We start from the raw sequence: 19,021 nt of genomic DNA, 5'->3' as shown, positions 1-19,021 counted from the left end.
AAATGTTATATGAATTCTTATCCCAAGAGGTTATATAAGGTAACGAAGTTTGGGAGTAATTGGAAAACTTTAGTTAGCGAAACCAAGATATGGGAGAAAATGCTCATCACGATCCATATGACCTTTGCCATGAAGCACGATGTTTATAAGTTCCGTAGTCAATGTTGCCAATGCTTGGAATGCCCCTATGTTCATTTCTCAAAAGATGAGCCTTAGAGAAAGATAATGCTCTTATTAATATCATTTACTTGTGTACTCCACGATATATGTCTGTAGTCCATAATAAGGGCATTTGGTCTAGTGGTATGATTTTTGCTTTGGGTGCAAGAGGTCTCGAGTTCGATTCTCGGAATGCCCCTCCAAAATATAAAAATGACAATTTTGAAAGGAAAAAAAAAACAAAATGAAATAAAAATAGTTTAGTCATCAATGGGGCCTAACCCAAAGGAATGCGTGGCAATGCACAACTTCAACTTATATAAATTTCATATATTGAGGCACGGAAAATATATAGACTAGCAACTAAGAATTATAGATCTGCTATAAAGGCATGTGGTCTAAGTGGTATGATTATCCTTTTGGGTGTGAGAGGTCTCAAGTTCGATTCTTAAAATGCCCCCAACAATATTATATCAAAATGAATTATGCAAGATAATATGATTTAAAATGTGGTTTTTAAACATTGAACCAAGAAGATGGTCTCGAGCCGGACTTCGAAAAGAGCATTACACAAATTGTTCTATTATTGTATTCTTTTAGGAACTTTTCAGTCAAATAGGTCATCTGTTGTCACAATCCTTTTAAGGAAGATGCGCCGAAATAACCGATGAAGAAGTTTCAGAGAGCCATAGGTGCGAATCCTGTCACCTTGATGTGTTATTCTCAGGGGCCGAAGTGCAAAGCCCCGTAGTCTATCCGTGGTCAGGAAGGCAGGCATGTTGTCCACTGTGATCAAGGCAGAGCGAATCCATCTTTAAAAGATGTTGGTTTTATCGAAACTGTTAGATCCGCTTTCGTTAAAGAAAAAAATAGGAGCTCTTGGTTTGGCCGATGTCGATTCGTATGGCAATGCGGACTCGACTCATGATGAGGATTCTGCGTTTCATACTGCTGCTATGAGCCAAAAGAGTTGGTAAGCTATCTCGCTAAACGAAAGGAAAAAGCACGTAGTAGACGAAACCTTGGACTTCTATAGGACTTATAGCATTGCCTGGTGAGCTCGCCGTTGAGGGTTGGCCTTACAGGAGATCGAGCAGCCTTTCTTTCCCTACCTGGTATGTTTTCCCGCTTATTGTGCAACTAGCCAACTAGCCAAAGATAGAGGGAGAGAGATCATGTCAATCAATTTGTATGTGCATTTTGTCCGTCCTATACTTGCCTGCTTAGCTTTCTTAGCCAACATCTCCGGTTTCTCCCGAACCAAGAGGTCCTGCTTATCCATACCCAAAAGTCACACTTTCAGCCGAAAGACTGATTTTTTTCATAAAGTCGGTTCATAGATCAAGAAAGAATGAAGCTGCTTACAGGGACAGTTATGCGATACGTCTTTTCATACTCGCCTTTTCTTTAACCCTACTATCAACCTAGCCATTCTCGCTTGTTGCTTTAAGGGGTCTCCCCACTGTAGATTACTCGGATTAGTTCTCGCGTCCCTGTGCCAAAAAGGATGGGCGAGTTTGGTTTTAATGTTCATCGATTGGGTGGATCCATATTCTCCGGGGGGGGGGGGGGGGGTGAGACGAGGTGTAGCGCAGTCTAGTCAGCACATCTGTTTTGGGTATGTTGTCCGCTAAAGGTTTTAGGAAAGAGGGTAAAAATTTTCTACATAGGTCATCTGTGGTCACAATCCTTTTAAGGAAGATGCTCCCAAATAATTGGTGAAAATTAGCCTTTAAAGAAGTTTCACAAAGCAAGAAGAGGCAGAACAGAGAATAGGAGTGAGTCGTGCAAGGAAGAAAGAACTAGTAGGTTTAATTTGTGTTCGTTTGAACTAAAAAATGAACATAAATTTTTCAAACGAACCAAAATTTAAGACTCACTAGCCCAAAGTCCATATGTGGTAAAAAAAAAAACCTTCCGTGGCCCAACCCTTATTCGCAGTCCGCATCCAACAATTTCTTTTTCAACCTACACGTATGCTCCAGGCCAAACTCACGTAACTAGTCAGAAGATGCGGCCCACAACTGAACGGAAGACAAGTGTCACAATCGCACTCTTGCAGTAGTGAGACAATGATTATGTGACATTTGTTCTAATCCAATGAACAAGTCAACCATGCAAAATTTAGACTAAACGAACAATAGCAGTGTATGCTCGAATCACGTTTAGAAGAAATATTTTAGAAAACGTGAGCGAGGAAATACATTCGAAACAATTTCAATTAAAGCAATGTTATAAGCTAAAAGTGAAGAAACAACAACTGGTCACGTTCTCCTATAGTACATTTTGGGACATTTTAGTCCTGATGGGTGTAGATATGATTTTGAGGACTAATCATACACCCCGTATTGGCACAACAATAATAGTAAAGGCCTATCTAAGATGAAAGCAAGTAAAACGTGTTTGGAATGAGCATGCCACCATGAACCACAAATCGTTTACAGGAATAGCTGAGACATCTAACATGCAGCCACAGGCAACATGCCTTGGCCAATCATGACCGCGACATCTGCCCTTACACAATTTGTCAATATCTCTATCAACCGGCTCTTCATAAACTCAACGGTTTAGGATGAGGCTGACTTTAAGTCTCGCGATGCGCTTCTAGCTGATCTCAGTATTGAGAAGTCTTTTCCAACCTACTAGAAGCTATTGAAAATTACTTCACGGTTTGTTAACTCTTCAAGTCTTCTCTGTTGGTGTCTTTCCTAGTTTCTTCGCTTGAAACAATTTCTTCTTTGCATGACGTCATACCACCTGCTTTTACTTGATGTTTTCTTAGTCGGAATAATAACATTTCAAGTTACTTACGTGGACAACAGGGTTAGTCTGTATCCATAGGAGCAATTGGATCCTATATGATGTCTTCCTTATCTTGTGGATAACTTCGACTAGTCCATAGAATTTTCGCACCAGTCTTTGGTTCTTGTTGCTTTGAACTCAAAGTTGATCTAACCTTAACTTATCATAACACTCTATTTGCTTTAAAATTATCGTGGAAAGTACGGGGATCAATACCTTGCATCTTCAATTGAATTGATTACTAAATATATTATTTCTTTTCAATTTTTTCTTATTTAGGACATAATGAGGCGGGATAGTTTTTCATTTTCACTATTACTGATGACGAGATGTTTAGGACTTTGTGACATAAGAATTGTGGGGATATAGCTTAGATGGTAGAGCACTCGCTTTGCATGTGAGAGTTATGGGGATTGATACCCTGCATCTCTAGATTTTCTATATTTTCACTATTATTAATGATGGGAAATTTAGGGTTTTACGATGCAAGAATTGTGGGGATGTAGCTTATGATGGAAAATTTAGGGTTTTATGATGCAAGAATTGTGGGGATGTAGCTTAGATGGTAGAGCTCATTTAGCATGCGAGAGGCAAAGGGATATCCCCATCTCCAAAAGAAACTATTTATTATTAATATTTTACTTCTATTCAACCTTTCCTTATTTATGACATAATTAGCGGAGATATTTTTTCATTTTCACTAGAATTGATGACGGGACATTTAGGGTTTTCTGATATAAGTATTGTGGGAATGTAGCTTAGATGGTAGATTGCTTGCTTAGCATGCGAGAGGTATGGGGATGGGATCGATACCCCATATCTCCAAAAGAAACTATTCGTTATTACTATTTTATTTCTATTCAATTTTTCCTTATTTATGACATAATGAATAACGTTTTTTTTTTTTTTATTTTCCTTATTATTGATGACGAGATGTTTAGGATTTTGTGACATAAGAATTTTGAGGATATAGCTTAGATGGTAAAGTGTTTGCATCAAATGTGAGAAGTACTGGTATCGATACCATGTATCAACAAAGGAAATGATTACTAAATAAATTAGTTCTTTTAAATTTTTCCTTACTTACGACATAATGAGCGGGGATAGTTTTTCATTTTCAATATCATTGATGACGGGAAGTTTAGAGTTTTTTTATGTAAAATCATGGGAATGTAGCATGCGAGAGATACGGGGATCGATACCTCGCATCTCCAAAAGAAACTATTTGTTATTACTATTTTATTTCTATTCAATATTTCTTTATTTATGACATAATTAGTAGCGATATTTTTTCATTTTCACTATTATTCATGATGAGAAGTTTAGGGTTTTGTGACGTAAAAATTGTGGAGATGTAGCTTAGATGGTAGAGCGTTCGCTTTGCATGCGAGTTGTACGGGGATTGATAACCCGCATCTCCAAAAGAAAGTATTTAATTTGTTATTATATTTTTTCATTTTCACAATTATCGATGACTCGCATCACCAAACCAAACTATTTGTTAATATTTTGATATTTTTTTATTTTCACTATTATTGATGATGGGACATTTAAGGTTTTATGATGTAAAAATCAAGGGGATGTAGCTCAGATGGTAGAGCGCTCGCTTTGCATGCGAGAGGTACGGGGATCGATACCCTGCATCTCCAGAAATAAGACTATTTATTATTAAAAATATATTATTTCTTTTTCCTTATTCATGACATGTTGGGTAGCAATATTTCTTCATTTTCACTATTATTGATGACGGGAAATTTATGGTTTTGTGATGTAATGATTGTGGGGATGTAGCTCAGATGGTAGAGCGCTCGCTTAGCATGCGAGAGGTACGGGGATCGATACCCCGCATCTCCAAGAGAGAGAATTTATTTTTTTAAGTATGAGTTAATTTAACATGTTATGTATAAGGTGGGTACGAGAGAAAAAGAAAAGATACTTATATAAGGATTTATTATATCATTATGGCTATATCATTTTTATAGACAAAAGAGAGTAATGTCCGAGAAGCACATATAGAGAGAGGACTCTTTGTAAGTAAAGAAAGCAATCTAGTAGATATACTGCTACTTATGGAGAGGGAATTTGAAGAATTCCACAAAAGATAAGAGCTTATAGGATGGCGGTAGTGTCCGATGCATATGACGGAACTTCTTCACAATTGCAATATCTGACCAATGAATGTTATTGTCATTTATAGCTTCTATCACAATAATATAAAATTTGGGGAATTTGGGGTCAAAGCCTATATGGGACTGAAAAGACCATTCACCACACGCTTGTAAATTAAATTATATCTACCACCTCTGAAATTTTCCACGGCAAACCTTCCAACAGCTTGCACGTCTTCATCATTGACATCCTTAATTGGAACTAGATTTTAAGGCAAATCTTCTCCACGACTCACTTTGGAACACTTTTATAGATAGTTTCACAAACTTACTTTGCTCGTGAATACTTTGGAGTTCAATATTTATAGATGGAGAACGCTATTCAAATTGATATGGTCGAATCTTACAACAAAGTCTAATTGAGCCTCCCTCTATTAGGAGATAGCTTCGAATCAAATTCTTTAGTTTGGACAATGGTTGCATTGTTTTAGTCAAACAACCAAGACTAATGTATTACCAATAGTATAAACATTTTGTACCTGTATTTTCTTACATATTAACAATTGTATACAAATAATAATTAAATTTATGAGTAGAAGTTTGGATGGAGTTTTATTAAATAGGTAATCTTAAATTATATCTAAAAATATATAAGATTTTTTTTTTCTTTTTATATACATTTAGGAGAACAAAACAAAGATTCAAAAAGATGTCATTCATGCCATGTTTTAATTTTTATTCTTTCTTATTTCTCAAAGATTAAAAAAAAATAAAAAATTTGATATGATCTAGAACGATCACGCACGGATCATCACATCCAACGACTAGTGTTCAAAGCCAAGGTCGGTAAGGCTATGATCGGAGTTGATATCTCCAAAAAATTATCCAGAAAGTTCGATCTCTAAATAACGAAGATTCTGGAGCTCTCAATGTCGGTTTAAGCTCCTCCTATAAAGTCTTAAGTAGGAGCAACAATACGAAATAAGAATCGAGAAAGGTCGATCCCCCAATCGAAGACAATAAACGTTTAGATTATGGGTCTCCTACTCTCAGATTTCTTCCAAATTCGAGAGCAATCCTCCACCATTTCTCTTCAAACTTATTCCTACCGTTTCTCAACAAGATTACCCACAAGTTCTATGAAGGAATAGAGTGCTGAAAGTGCCTAGAAACCATTCCCCCAATTCAATCAGCCATTGAAGAACTTCAAGAAAAACTTGAAAATCTAATCCGAGGATACATGATGATTTGTCGAGCAAGAATGATTCCAATCAGTTTCTGCACCTCCAAGGAATGCTTCCATAGAAGACCACTAACAAAAATAACCTCGAGAGCGTGCCAAATTGAAGGAAATAGGTTTCGAAATTAAATTAGGGATAAGAGTCAAAATTCCTATCTACGATCTCTTTTCCTTCCATTAAGGATTCCTCTAGCTTCAGAGGAAGAAGTTGAGTAAACTTGATGAAGGAATCGAGAGCTGAAACGTCGTAGAATAAGCTACCCACGTGATCGAAAATCTGGCGTTTCGAGTGAGTTGCATACCGAGAACGATTTCTGGAAATTAAGGTCCTACACTCAAAGACGTTCCTCCAAACCAATTCCTTTAGCCTGAAGATAGGATATGGAAGAGGTTCAATGAAGAAATAGGGCCTTGAAACCCCTAGAATCGGCTACCCAATAAGAAATCCTTTGTTTTATCACAAGCGATAAATCAGATTTTGGATGAACTTTGGTAGCGAATATCTTAGGCTACGATCCACGAGAAGTTATCAAATAAATCCCTCGTCCTTTCTTGTAACATACATCTTTAAGTTTCACGAAGAAATCGAGGAGAGAAACGCTGTAATATGGCTGTACAGGCCGAGTTTCAGATGGCGGCGACGCGAAAAATGCGCATCTTCTTCCTATTCAGAGGAAGAAAACGATGATACGGCCAGTTCAACTGAACTATCCAAGTCAACTCAAAATTTGACCTTTTCTCGGGTTTTCTCAGTAGATCTTATTTTATGAAATGTTGTATGAATCCTTATCCCGAGAGGTTATATAAGGTAATGAAGTTTGGGAGTTATTAGAAAACTGTAGTTAGCGAAACCAAGATATGGGAGAAAATGCTCATCACGATCCATATAACTTTACCTCCTAGGATAACTAAAGTGGTATCCCTGAAATAATAGATTCCCCAGATGTACCCTTGGTCTCTAATATATACTACGTGCACAATATCATGCTGGGCTATTCCTAAGAACTTATAAGTTCCAAGCTTGACCCAAGACGTTATGCATAAACCTAGGATCACCAAGAATCCAAGAAAACACCTAGGTTAATGCAAACATCATGCTTAACAAGTTGCTAGGATCCATGCCTGAAGTAACCATTATCTCACTTCACGAAGTGTACCGCGAGGCCCCTATTTCTCTTTAGGTGGGATGCTATGGTATATGTACCATGAGCAGGATTCCATGATGAACTTATTATCTCCCTCACCTAAATGAGATTCCCTGCACCACGATTTGCTAGCAGGATGCCACGATTATGACAACGCCACCTATGCACTCATGGGGAGAAAATTAAGAGTTACTTCGGAAGAGTTTTCATCGTTAAAATACGATGCATGACATGACAACCTCTAAGGTTTAGTTCCTAAAAACGAAACAAGAAGTCATATCCTAGCTCAAGGCTTAGACATGCTCCAAATTACCAACTATTTTCTGTAAGGTCTATTTTATATGACATGAGAATAAATTCAATTCAAGTTGGTTGGAGCAAGTTCGGAACCTAAAACTCATGCTAGTTATTATGGGTTCAAATGATTACGGAGGTCATGTTCATGAAGCCTTGGAAGGCATGAAGCGGAGCAAGTTCGAAATAACTCAAGAAAGTTACATCTTATGCCTCAAGAAAATTTGTGTTTTCGCATCGAATGCTAGGTAACACCCTTTTGTTTTAAAATGTCTTGTGTTGTCGTTCCTTATTCTGTGTTTTCGCATCAAGGTCATTTCATAAAGGTCCTACTAGGAGTTGAATCTAGGTCGTTGGATTCAAAGTCCAAAGTGCTAACCACTACACCATAGAATCCCTTATAAAAATTTATTTTGGAATGGTTTTCCTATTTTATGCAGATTCCACAAGAAGAGAGATCGTATCACGAGTCAAACTCAAGTTATTGGATTCAAAGTTCTAGAGCTGTTTTATCTAACTCGTTGTGATCTTGAGCACCTTTAGAGTGGTTGCATAAGTATCCCTCCAATGTTGATTGAAGCTCTTGGAGAACATGTAATTTTATATATTTCTTATAGTTAATTTATATATTGTTGTATATTACAAACAAATTGAAATAATACTTTACATCCAAGTCTTTCTTTCTTCCGTGCACAACTTAACATGAAAACTATATTATTTCAATATTCACTCGAGAAACAAGGGGTGAAAACTATATTATTTCAAGCCCTCCATTATTGCTTCTACTTTGCGTGAAAATGCTTCCACTAAATCATGTTGCTAACTAGGTTGTTTGATTTGGTTCAATTCTTGGGTCCACTAGATTGAATCGACCTAGCTCAATTAAACTCTTGATAATATAAAAATCATAAATTTCTTAAATTACGTTAACTTAAAAGTTTAACCCCTAATTTTTTTTAGAATGTTTAACTTTGTTTCTAGTTGATCTCTAAATGCTTAGAAGTATCTAATAAGACTTCTATTCAAGGAACTTTTCTCTATAAAAGATGTAAGACTTCAGGTTTATTATTAAGGAATTTCAAATGCGTGATTTGATATATCATAGAGGACAAAAATATTTATTTGTTTCAAATATCTTATGTTGACCATTCTTTTTTGTCAAGTATTTTGAATATTATCATTGTGAATTACTAATGGCATTAGATTGAATCTCATTAATAACAATATCCCAAAACTCAGGTAAAGATGACATCAAAATTAATACTTTAATTTCATCTTCAAAATTAATTTCCACTTGACTCGGTTGACATGTAATCATAATAGTCACCCGTGCACAAATATTTACAACCTTAAAAGTAGAAATTATAAGGAGTAGAAGAGAAGAGTGCTTAAAATAGTTTCAAAATATAGAAAAAAAAAAAATAGTAGGAATTGGTCAAAGTCAACATCCATTGATCACTTATGGCACAGCACAACACAGATGAGGGTAACATTTTTTTTTATTTCTCTACTATATTAGGCCCTTTGGTTTATTGGCCTTACAAGATGGAGACATGAAGTTTTCTATGTTTGAAATAAATTTGGTTTGATTGTTTTTGGGTTAGCATTGGAACCATCAAAACTTATTTATTTCTTTGAAATGTTCGAATTTACAATTTACATGTTTTCATTTTTCTACTTTGTCTGCCTGCATTTAGAAATGAAGCAAAATTAGTCCGAGGGTTTTAGGCAGATTGTTATAATTCTAATTTTTAACTAAAAAAAAATAGTCTCGTTGTCACCCTTAAAACTACCCTATAGGTATAATCGACCTATTATCTGTTGGCTTTTTTTCCTTAATCTTTTGATGATAACAAACCTACCTTCAATTATTAACAATTCTCAGTATTTTTGTCCACAGTGTAAGGTTGGAAACAACGATTTCAACGTCTTTTTTGGTTCACTCAAATTAGAGATAAAACGAAGAAGTTCCAGTCAAAACAAATACCCGACGTGATGATGTGGTGGCAAAATTGACACCATGGACCAATCAAATTCAAAACAAGATACCTGACGTGATGATATGGTGTAAAAATTGATGATGTGGTGACAAAATTGACATCATAGACTAGCGGCAAAATTGACATCATAGACCAATCGAAGTATGACATTTATAAATTTGGTAGAGTAATAAGGTGGAGTTTTCAATTACATTTATAAAAGTTTTCCATTACTTTTAAATTATAAAATCATTTCAATTACATTTATAAAAGTTTTTGGTTACCTTTTAAATGGCAAGAAATTATAAAAATTTCATTTACATTTATGAAAACTAGTTGTTACTTTTAAATGAAAAAAAAAATTATAATAATTTTATTTATGAAAACGAGTTATTACTTTTAAATGGAAAATTTTATTTATGAAAACGAGTTATTACTTTTAAATGGAAAGAAATTATAATGATTTCATTTAGTTTTCATAAAGATAATTATTTGAATTACAAAATCATTTCAATTTCATTTAGATTTATAAAACTTTTAATTATTTTTAAAATGTTACTCACAGTTTTCATTAACATTTTTTTATAGTATTACATTTAAATATGTTATATATATATATATATATATATATATATATATATATATATAATAAAAATGAATTTAAAATATTTTTAATATTTATTTAAAATAATGTATATATATATATAAATGAAACATGTGGTCTATAATTTTTTATGATAAATTTAAAAATAAATAAATATTATTTTTCGTATTGCACGTTTCGGTTCACGTTTTAGTGGTCCATATCAATTCCTATTTTTACAACTTGATCCCTATTTAAACTCATCACCTCTTAGTATTTTTCACAGCACAACACACAGAACATTTGTTTCCTCGATCTAAATTTTTTTTAAAAAGCCTCCATTGTTGCTCCCTACAAAACTTCCAATTCTATTTTTTTAATCTTATTTCTGTGAGAGATGTCTATTATTTAAGAGTGTTGTGGTGTGTTTCTATAAGATTTCAGACAATTGTACTGGTTTGATCCTAAGTCGTTGAAAGGATTGAGTTTGCTCTTGAACTCGTGAAAAGAGCGGTATACCGGTTTGATCCTGAGCCGTGGAAAGGATTGAGTTTGCTCTTGAACTCGTAAAAAGAGCGGTGTACCGGTTTGATCCTGAGCCGTGGAAAGGATTGAGTTTTCTCTTGAACTCGTAAAAAGAGCGGTGTACCGGTTTGATCCTGAACCGTGGAGATTGAGTTTGCTTTTGCAGTCGTAAAAAGAGCGGTGTAACGGTTGGGCTCTGATCCGAGGAAAGAGTCAGAAAGTTTTATTCAAAGTTTTATTCAAATTCCGACTATAAAACTATGGTGTTATATTTTCTAACCTTTTTCCTATTTAAGTTCTAAATTATTCTTAAGTTTTATTGCATGGTATCAAGTTTGATTGTTATTAAAAAAAAATTAAATTATTGTTAAGTTTTATTGCATGGTATCAAGTTTGATTGTTATTAAAAACAAATTTAATAATTAGGGTTGTCATATCGATCCAACATTATCCTTCCACCAATAGGAGCAAAGGCAACGTTACTATGTGAAAGTTTCATGTCATTTATTCAACAATAAGGGTGTTAGCATGCATTTGGAAATGAACCCATATTTAAAAAATTTAGATAAAATAGAAAAGAATTGTTATCTCAAAGACAATGATACTATGTGAAACTAGCCTCAAGATGCTTCCTTAACTCTTAGGGGCGGTAAACCAACGGTTCCTTCACCCAAGACCCATGGCCCAACTCTCAACATGGAAGGGATAATCGAGAGAATCATTCCAAGAACCCTAACAGATTGGTTACAAACTCACATTATCAAGCTCGACAACAAACAATGTCGCCGGCAAATTTAGGAAGACTACATGAAATTATGAATATATCAATGTAGGATTTTTTAATTTACGGATTTTTAAAATGTTAAATTATGTGAAATTACTAGCAAAGAAGAATATTCTAGAGAGCTATCCTTTTTATTTAAGATTTTGATATTTAAGAAAAGAGAAAATGAATAAAAATAGGAGACATTTTATAGATTTAGGAGGAGTAAGTGAAAACAAAAAGGAGTCATGACCCATTTTCGGTGGGTTCTCGAGGCACGGATTGCAAGTTAAAACAGGTTGAAAACAAAGTAAAATGTGGGTTCTCGAGGCACGGATTACAAGTTAAAATAGGTTGAAAAGAAAGTAAAATGTTTTCTCGAAATAAAAAAAGAATTAAAATATAATGAACATATATATTTACATTATAGTCGAAATAGAGTTTATAGGTTCATAGTACAAAATAAGGGAAATGTTGAAAAAAATAATTTTAAAACATAAAAAATAGTTGGTGTTGTTTAATTGTAAGTTGGGCAACTACTTTTAGTTAAATGAAAGATATGGAAAACATGGAGTGAGTACAAAGTTGACTAATTGTAAGTTTTTAACCATGTTCATAGTGGGTGCTTGGATACCACACTCTTTTCTTAATGTACATGGAATCGGTAATTATTCTTATTTCTTTTTCCTTTAGACACTCGGTGGTCCGGAGTAAATCGAACAGAGTGTCTGTCCAAAATAAAAGGGCCCAACCAGATTTGAATTGGTGACCTCTTGATCTGCAATCAAATGCTCTACCACTGAGCTATGTGTCACAGTCATGCTCGTCCAGGGCATGTTGCCCATGGCCGCATGCCCATGACAAGCCAACCCTTGTCATGTCTTTTCATTCTAGTGTTTTTCCTTTTGTAATTCTAGGGCGTATGACGCCTCAAAAATATCATGTCTAGGCCTGCCAGACTTAAAATGGCCCAGAATGTACTATAGGGGGATATGACTAGTTGTCAACTTCTCCCTACCCAAGGTTATATATGCTAAGCCGTTGTTATCTTTCTCTTGCTTGCTTATATAACGTCTCTTTCCAAAATCTCTCTTTCTAAAATCTCTCTCTCTCCTCGTTTTCTAAAACCTTCTTTTAAAACCGAGGCTAGAGGCTCGATCGTACGTCGCTTGGCCGTAGGCGACGCAAGAACAAATTGGCTTAAGCTCACTTGTCGCTGGAAAGTGAGTGCCGCACAATCGCTAGTCCGCTGCCTTCGAAAGCGCGATTGTGTCAAGTGGTATCAGAGCTTTGTTAGCTCCATAACGTCATAAAGATCGAGATCATGTCGACGTCAAGTTGACACCCAAAGCACAAGCCGACCGGCTTACGCTAATAGAGGAGGAAATGCTGTTCCTCAAAGAAGTCCCTGACACGCTCCGGTTCCTGGAAAAGCGGGTGACCGAACTGAGCGAGAAAGTCGTAGAAGTCGATGCAATGGGCAACCGCCTGGATGGGTTGCCAATCACAGAACTGATGTTTCGAGTGACCTCGCTCGAAGAAAGAGTTGCTCCTACGAGCAGCCCAAAACCGTCTGGTAGTCCGGATAGCTCTGTCGCACACAAAGAGGGACGTGGCGAAGAGTTCGACGTACTACAGAATACAATGATGAGTTTGTTCAATGGATTAGCCGATGAATTCAGAACAACAATCGATGACCTCCAAGACAGGATGGCCACCATGAGCACTCGAATTGAAGTGACCATGAAGGCTGTGGAGGGCGTCACGGCTGGGCAAACTAATGCAGGATCCAACAAACTAAGGTTCCCAGACCCTAGAGCCTTCAAAGGGAATCGGGACGCCAAAGAGTTGGAAAACTTCATCTTTGATGTCGAACAGTACTTCAAGGCCACGACGGCTTGTACCAACGATAAGAAGGTGACCATAGCCGCGATGTATCTCATAGACGACGCCAAACTGTGGTGGCGTACAAAGGTGCAAGACATGAGGGAACAATTCCTCCCCGAAAACGCAGGACATATAGCAATGGAGAAAATAGTAGCCCTGAAACACACTGGAAACATACGGGACTATGTTAGACAGTTCTCAACCCTGATGCTAGATATCAGGGGCACAGTAGAGAAGGACAAGGTGTTCTTCTTTATAAATGGGCTACAGCCATGGGCCAAGACAAAGATACATGAGAACAGGGTCCAAACCCTAGCTGCCGCAATGGCCTGCGCCGAGAGACTCGTAGACTGTGGGAATGAAGCAGGATCCCAAAGAAGAATGACACCGGCCCCAAACAATGGGGGCAAAACATACAGGCCACCAGGTCATCGAAATGGAAGCCCCAACAGACCGAGCGGATGGACGGATAGACCTCCTCAGAACAACCAAGCGGGGACATCTCGAGGGCCTTACCATCAAAAGAACCACCCGACGATGCCTTTGCAATGCATACTGTGTAAAGGCCCCCACAAGGTATCCTACTGTCCTCATCGGGCCTCTCTCACTGCACTCCAAATGTCCATTCAAGAGAGCAATGAGGCAAGGGTCGAGACTATGCTAGACAAGAAAGAAGATCACGACAACCCCCGAATGGGCGCACTCAAATTCTTGTCAGCCCTCCAACGGAAAGTCGAACCGAAGGAGATAATAGAGAAAGGGCTCATGTTCATAGAAGCAACCATAAATTCTCGACCGAGCAAGAGCACTCTGATAGACTCTGGAGCAACCCACAACTTCATTGCCGATCAAGAAGCCCGAAGATTGGGACTCACCATAGGAAAGGACCCAGGGAAGATGAAAGCTGTCAACTCCGAGGCCTTGCCTATTGTGGGAGTTTCCAAAGGAGTCCCCTTCAAAATAGGGGATTGGACTGGAGAGCTAGACCTTGTCGTGGTTCGCATGGACGACTTCGACGTGGTACTTGGGATGGAGTTCCTCCTAGAACACAAGGTCATCCCAATGCCACTGGCCAAATGCTTGGTGATCACCGATCGCAACCCCACAGTAATACCTGCAAGCATCAAGCAACCGGGTAATCTTCGAATGATCTCGGCCATACAGCTGAAAAGGGGACTCGCGCGAGAGGAACCTACATTCATGGCCATACCACTGATGGAAGAAGCAACCACCGAAGAGACTGTCCCAGAGGAAATCAAGGAAGTACTAAACAGTTATACCGACATAATGCCAGAGAGTCTACCCCAAACACTACCACCTCGTCGAGGCATTGACCATGAAATCGAACTCCTCCCCGGGGTTAAACCGCCAGCAAAGAACGCATACCGGATGGCTCCGCCCGAGCTAGCCGAATTGAGGAAACAACTAGATGAGTTGCTGAAGGCGGGATTCATTCGCCCGGCAAAGGCAACTTATGGAGCCCCCGTACTGTTCCAGAAGAAGAAGGATGGGACGTTGCGTCTGTGCATAAACTATAGAGCCTTAAACAAGGTGACTGTACGCAACAAATATCCTCTGCCAATAATATCCGACTTGTTCGACCAACTTCACGGGGCCAAGTACTTCACGAAGTTGGACTTGCGATCAGGGTATTATCAAGTACGTATTGCCGAAGGGGACGAGCCCAAGACGACGTGCGTGACAAGATATGGGGTCTTTGAATTCCTGGTAATGCCCTTTGGCTTGACGAACGCCCCAGCTACTTTCTGCACGCTGATGAACCAGGTTTTCTACGAATACCTGGATCAGTTCGTCATAGTATACCTCGACAACATCGTTGTTTACAGCACAACCCTCGAGGAACACAAAGTGCACTTGAAGCTAGTGTTTGACAAGCTACGGCAGAACCAACTGTCTGTGAATAAAGAGAAATGTGCCTTCGCACAAACATGCATCAACTTCCTTGGACATGTCTTCAGATGTGGACAAATTAGTATGGATAGCGACAAGATAAAAACTATCCAAGACTGGAAGGTTCCTACTTCCGTATCTGAGTTGCGGTCCTTCTTAGGATTAGCCAACTACTATAGGCGGTTCGTCGAAGGGTTTTCACGACGAGCCGCCCCATTGACAGAGCTGTTGAAGAAAGACCACCCTTGGTCGTGGTCGAATGATTGTCAAATGGCCTTTGAAAATCTGAAATCAACCATGACGAGGGGTCCTGTCCTCGGGTTGGTAGATGTCACAAAGCCATTTGAAATAGAAACCGATGCTTCCGACTTTGCTCTAGGTGGGGTCCTTATTCAAGAAGGCCACCCCATCGCTTATGAAAGTCGAAAGCTCAACGATGCCGAACGAAGATACACTGTCTCCGAGAAAGAAATGCTGGCTGTAGTCCATTGCCTTCGAGTCTGGAGACAATATCCCTTGGGATCACAGTTCGTAGTGAAGACGGATAACAGCGCCACTTGCAACTTTTTTTATCAACCAAAATTAACAGCAAAACAAGCCCGGTGGCAGGAGTCGTTGGCCGAATTCGACTTCAAGTTCGAACACAAAGCAGGAAAGAGTAATCAAGCAGCCGACACACTGAGTCGGAAGGGCGAACATGCGGCCCTGTGCATGTTAGCCCATATTCATTCAAGTAAGATCGATGGAACGATGCGCGACATCATCAAGGAACATTTACTCAAAGACCCATCGGCCAAAGCCGTCGTCGAACTAGCTAAAGCTGGAAAAACACGACAGTTTTGGGTTGAGGGAGACCTCCTGTTGACCAAAGGAAACAGATTGTATGTCCCAAGAACGGGGGAACTGAGGAAGAAGCTCATTCCGGAATGTCACGATACCTTATGGGCCGGACACCCTGGGTGGCAAAGAACGTACGCCCTAATAAAGAAGGGGTACTTCTGGCCAAACATGCAAGACGACATCATGCAATACACCAAGACGTGCCTCATCTGTCAACAAGACAAAGTCGAGAAAGCCAAAGTCTCTGGACTCTTGGAACCTCTACCCGTGCCGACAAGACCTTGGGAAAGTGTATCTCTGGACTTCATAACACACCTCCCAAAAGTCGGGGAATACGATGCCATCTTGGTTATTGTAGACCGATTCTCGAAATATGCGACATTCATCCCTACTCCAAAATTATGCTCGGCAGAACTCACGGCCCAACTGTTTTTCAAACACGTTGTAAAGCTATGGGGTATTCCGTCAAGCATCATCAGTGATAGAGATGGCAGATTCATTGGGACATTCTAGACTGAGTTATTCGCCTTCTTGGGAACAACCTTAAACATCTCCTCGAGTTATCACCCTCAAACCGATGGACAGACAGAACGGTTCAATTGCTTGCTTGAAGAATACTTACGTCACTTCGTCGACGCTCTCCAGAAGAACTGGATACAACTATTAGATGTCACCCAATTTTGCTTCAATTGCCAAACAAGCTCGTCTACAGGGAAGAGTCCCTTCGAAATTGTAAGTGGACGACAACCGACCTTACCCCATATTATTGATCATCCTTATGCAGCGAAAAATCCTCAAGCTCACAACTTTACAAGAGAATGGAAGCAGACGACAGATATAGCCCGGGCATATTTAGAGAAGGCTTCCAAGCATATGAAAAAATGGGCGGACAAGAAACGTCGCCCCCTTCAATTCCGAGTAGGAGATCAAGTTCTTATCAAGCTGAGACCAGAACAGATTAGATTTCGCAGCCGAAAGGACCAGAGACTAGTTCGAAAATATGAAGGCCCGGTTGAAGTCCTAAAAAAGATTGGGGCTACCTCATACCGAGTTGCACTACCCGCATGGATGAAAATCCACCCAGTAATTCATGTGAGCAACTTGAAGCCCTATCACCCTGACCCAGACGACGACCAACGGAATGCAACCACAAGACCGAGCATCGATCTGAAGCAGAAAGAAACTAAAGAAGTAGAAGAGATCCTAGCCTACAGGGTTAGGAAGATAGGAAGACCTGTATGGACGATTCGTGAATTCCTTGTCAAATGGAAGAATCTCCCTACAGAGGAAACAAGCTGGGAACGCGCCGAAGATCTGAACTCCGCCGCCACCCACATCGCCAGGTTTGAAAGTAGTCGGTTGACGGGGTCATCAACCAATTAGGTGGGGGAGGATGTCACGGTCATGCTCGTCCAGGGCATGTTGCCCATGGCCGCATGCCCATGACAAGCAGACCCTTGTCATGTCTTTTCATTCTAGTATTTTTCCTTTTGTAATTCTAGGGTGTATGACGCCTAAAAAATATCATGTCTAGGCCTGCCAGACTTAAAATGGCCCAGAATGTACTATAGGGGGATATGACTAGTTGTCAGCTTCTCCCTATCCAAGGTTAGATATGCTAAGCCGTTGTTATCTTTCTCTTGCTTTCTTATATAACGTCTCTTTCCAAAATCTCTCTTTCTAAAATCTCTCTCTCTCCTCGTTTTCTAAAACCTTCTTTTAAAACCGAGGCTAGAGACTCGATCGTACGTCGCTTGGCCGTAGGCGACGCAAGAACAAATTGGCTTAAGCTCACTTGTCGCTGGAAAGTGAGTGCCACACAATCGCTAGTCCGCTGCCTTCGAAAGCGCGATTGTGTCACTATGGACCCATTTTGCATGATTTCAACTTTAGTGACTCCTTCTACAGAGTGTCAATCCAAAAGTGTAAAAAGTGTCTGTCCAAAATAAAAGGGCCCAACCAAGTTCAAACGGGTGACCGGTCAAATTCTCTACCACTGAGCCATGGATCCATTTTGTAGGATTTTAACCTTAGTGACCCCGTAGACATAGTGTCGGTCCAAAAAGTGTAACAAATTTCTATCCTGGATAGAAGGGCCCAACTAGGTTCGAATTGGTGACCTCTTGATCTACAATTAAATGCTCTAACATTGAGCTATGGTCCCATTTTGTATGATCTCAACCTTAGTGACCCCTTCTACAGATGATCGGTCCAAAAGTGACCCTACCGAATCGACTATGGACCAATTTTGTATAAATTGGTGGATTACCTATCGGGAATTAAACACAGGTCGTTAGATTCAAATTCGAAAGTGCTAACCACTACACCATAGAACCACTCGTTAAACTTTATTTTGGCAGCGATTTTGATAAGCGTCAACAACGCTGGATTTTGCAAAGCTAGAGGTCGTAGTATGCTTACAGACTTTCACAAGGTATTTTCAACTTCTTTTATAGGTAATTGAACATTTGAGTCCATGCAAATGATTGGTTGGATTAGTATGAGTTTAAGAAGACAGAGGAGAGAAGAGAGACTTTGTTAGAAACTCAACCATAGGTAATCTCCAAAGATGTTTTCAATTTCTTTTATAGGTAGAATTTTAAAATCAAACCACAACAAAATTTACTTCTATCTAGCAGAATTATTTTTTGTTTGAAACAAGATTATAGATAAATTTAAAATCAAAGAAAACGGATCTGAGTTTGATATTATTTGATTTTGTGTATGGACACAACTAGCTGATTTCTTTTGATTACATTAATGAATGTATGTAGATGTTTAAAGT

General features: G+C 38.7%; 1 protein-coding gene and 3 non-coding genes across 4 annotated transcripts; all 4 read left to right on the top strand.

The window, feature by feature from the left end:
* The first annotated feature begins 286 nt into the window (after positions 1–286).
* TRNAP-UGG (transfer RNA proline (anticodon UGG)) lies at positions 287–358 on the top strand. The gene has a single exon. It is a non-coding gene; the product is annotated as a tRNA-Pro (tRNA).
* A 4,179-nt stretch (positions 359–4,537) lies between these two features.
* TRNAA-UGC (transfer RNA alanine (anticodon UGC)) lies at positions 4,538–4,610 on the top strand. Its single transcript has one exon. It is a non-coding gene; the product is annotated as a tRNA-Ala (tRNA).
* A 132-nt stretch (positions 4,611–4,742) lies between these two features.
* On the top strand, positions 4,743–4,815 carry TRNAA-AGC (transfer RNA alanine (anticodon AGC)). Its single transcript has one exon. It is a non-coding gene; the product is annotated as a tRNA-Ala (tRNA).
* Positions 4,816–17,109: 12,294 nt separating this feature from the next.
* LOC147787683 (uncharacterized) lies at positions 17,110–17,619 on the top strand. The gene has a single exon (XM_087118727.1). The coding sequence runs from the start codon at positions 17,110–17,112 to the stop codon at positions 17,617–17,619; it is 510 nt and encodes a 169-aa protein (XP_086974853.1).
* The last annotated feature ends 1,402 nt before the right edge of the window (positions 17,620–19,021 follow it).

This window comes from Cucurbita pepo, chromosome 16, assembly GCF_057944985.1.
Source record: "Cucurbita pepo subsp. pepo isolate OVF chromosome 16, ASM5794498v1, whole genome shotgun sequence".
NCBI lineage: Eukaryota > Viridiplantae > Streptophyta > Magnoliopsida > Cucurbitales > Cucurbitaceae > Cucurbita > Cucurbita pepo.
Note: the sequence above shows the minus strand (reverse complement) of the source record. Positions and strands in the feature narration are given on the sequence as shown.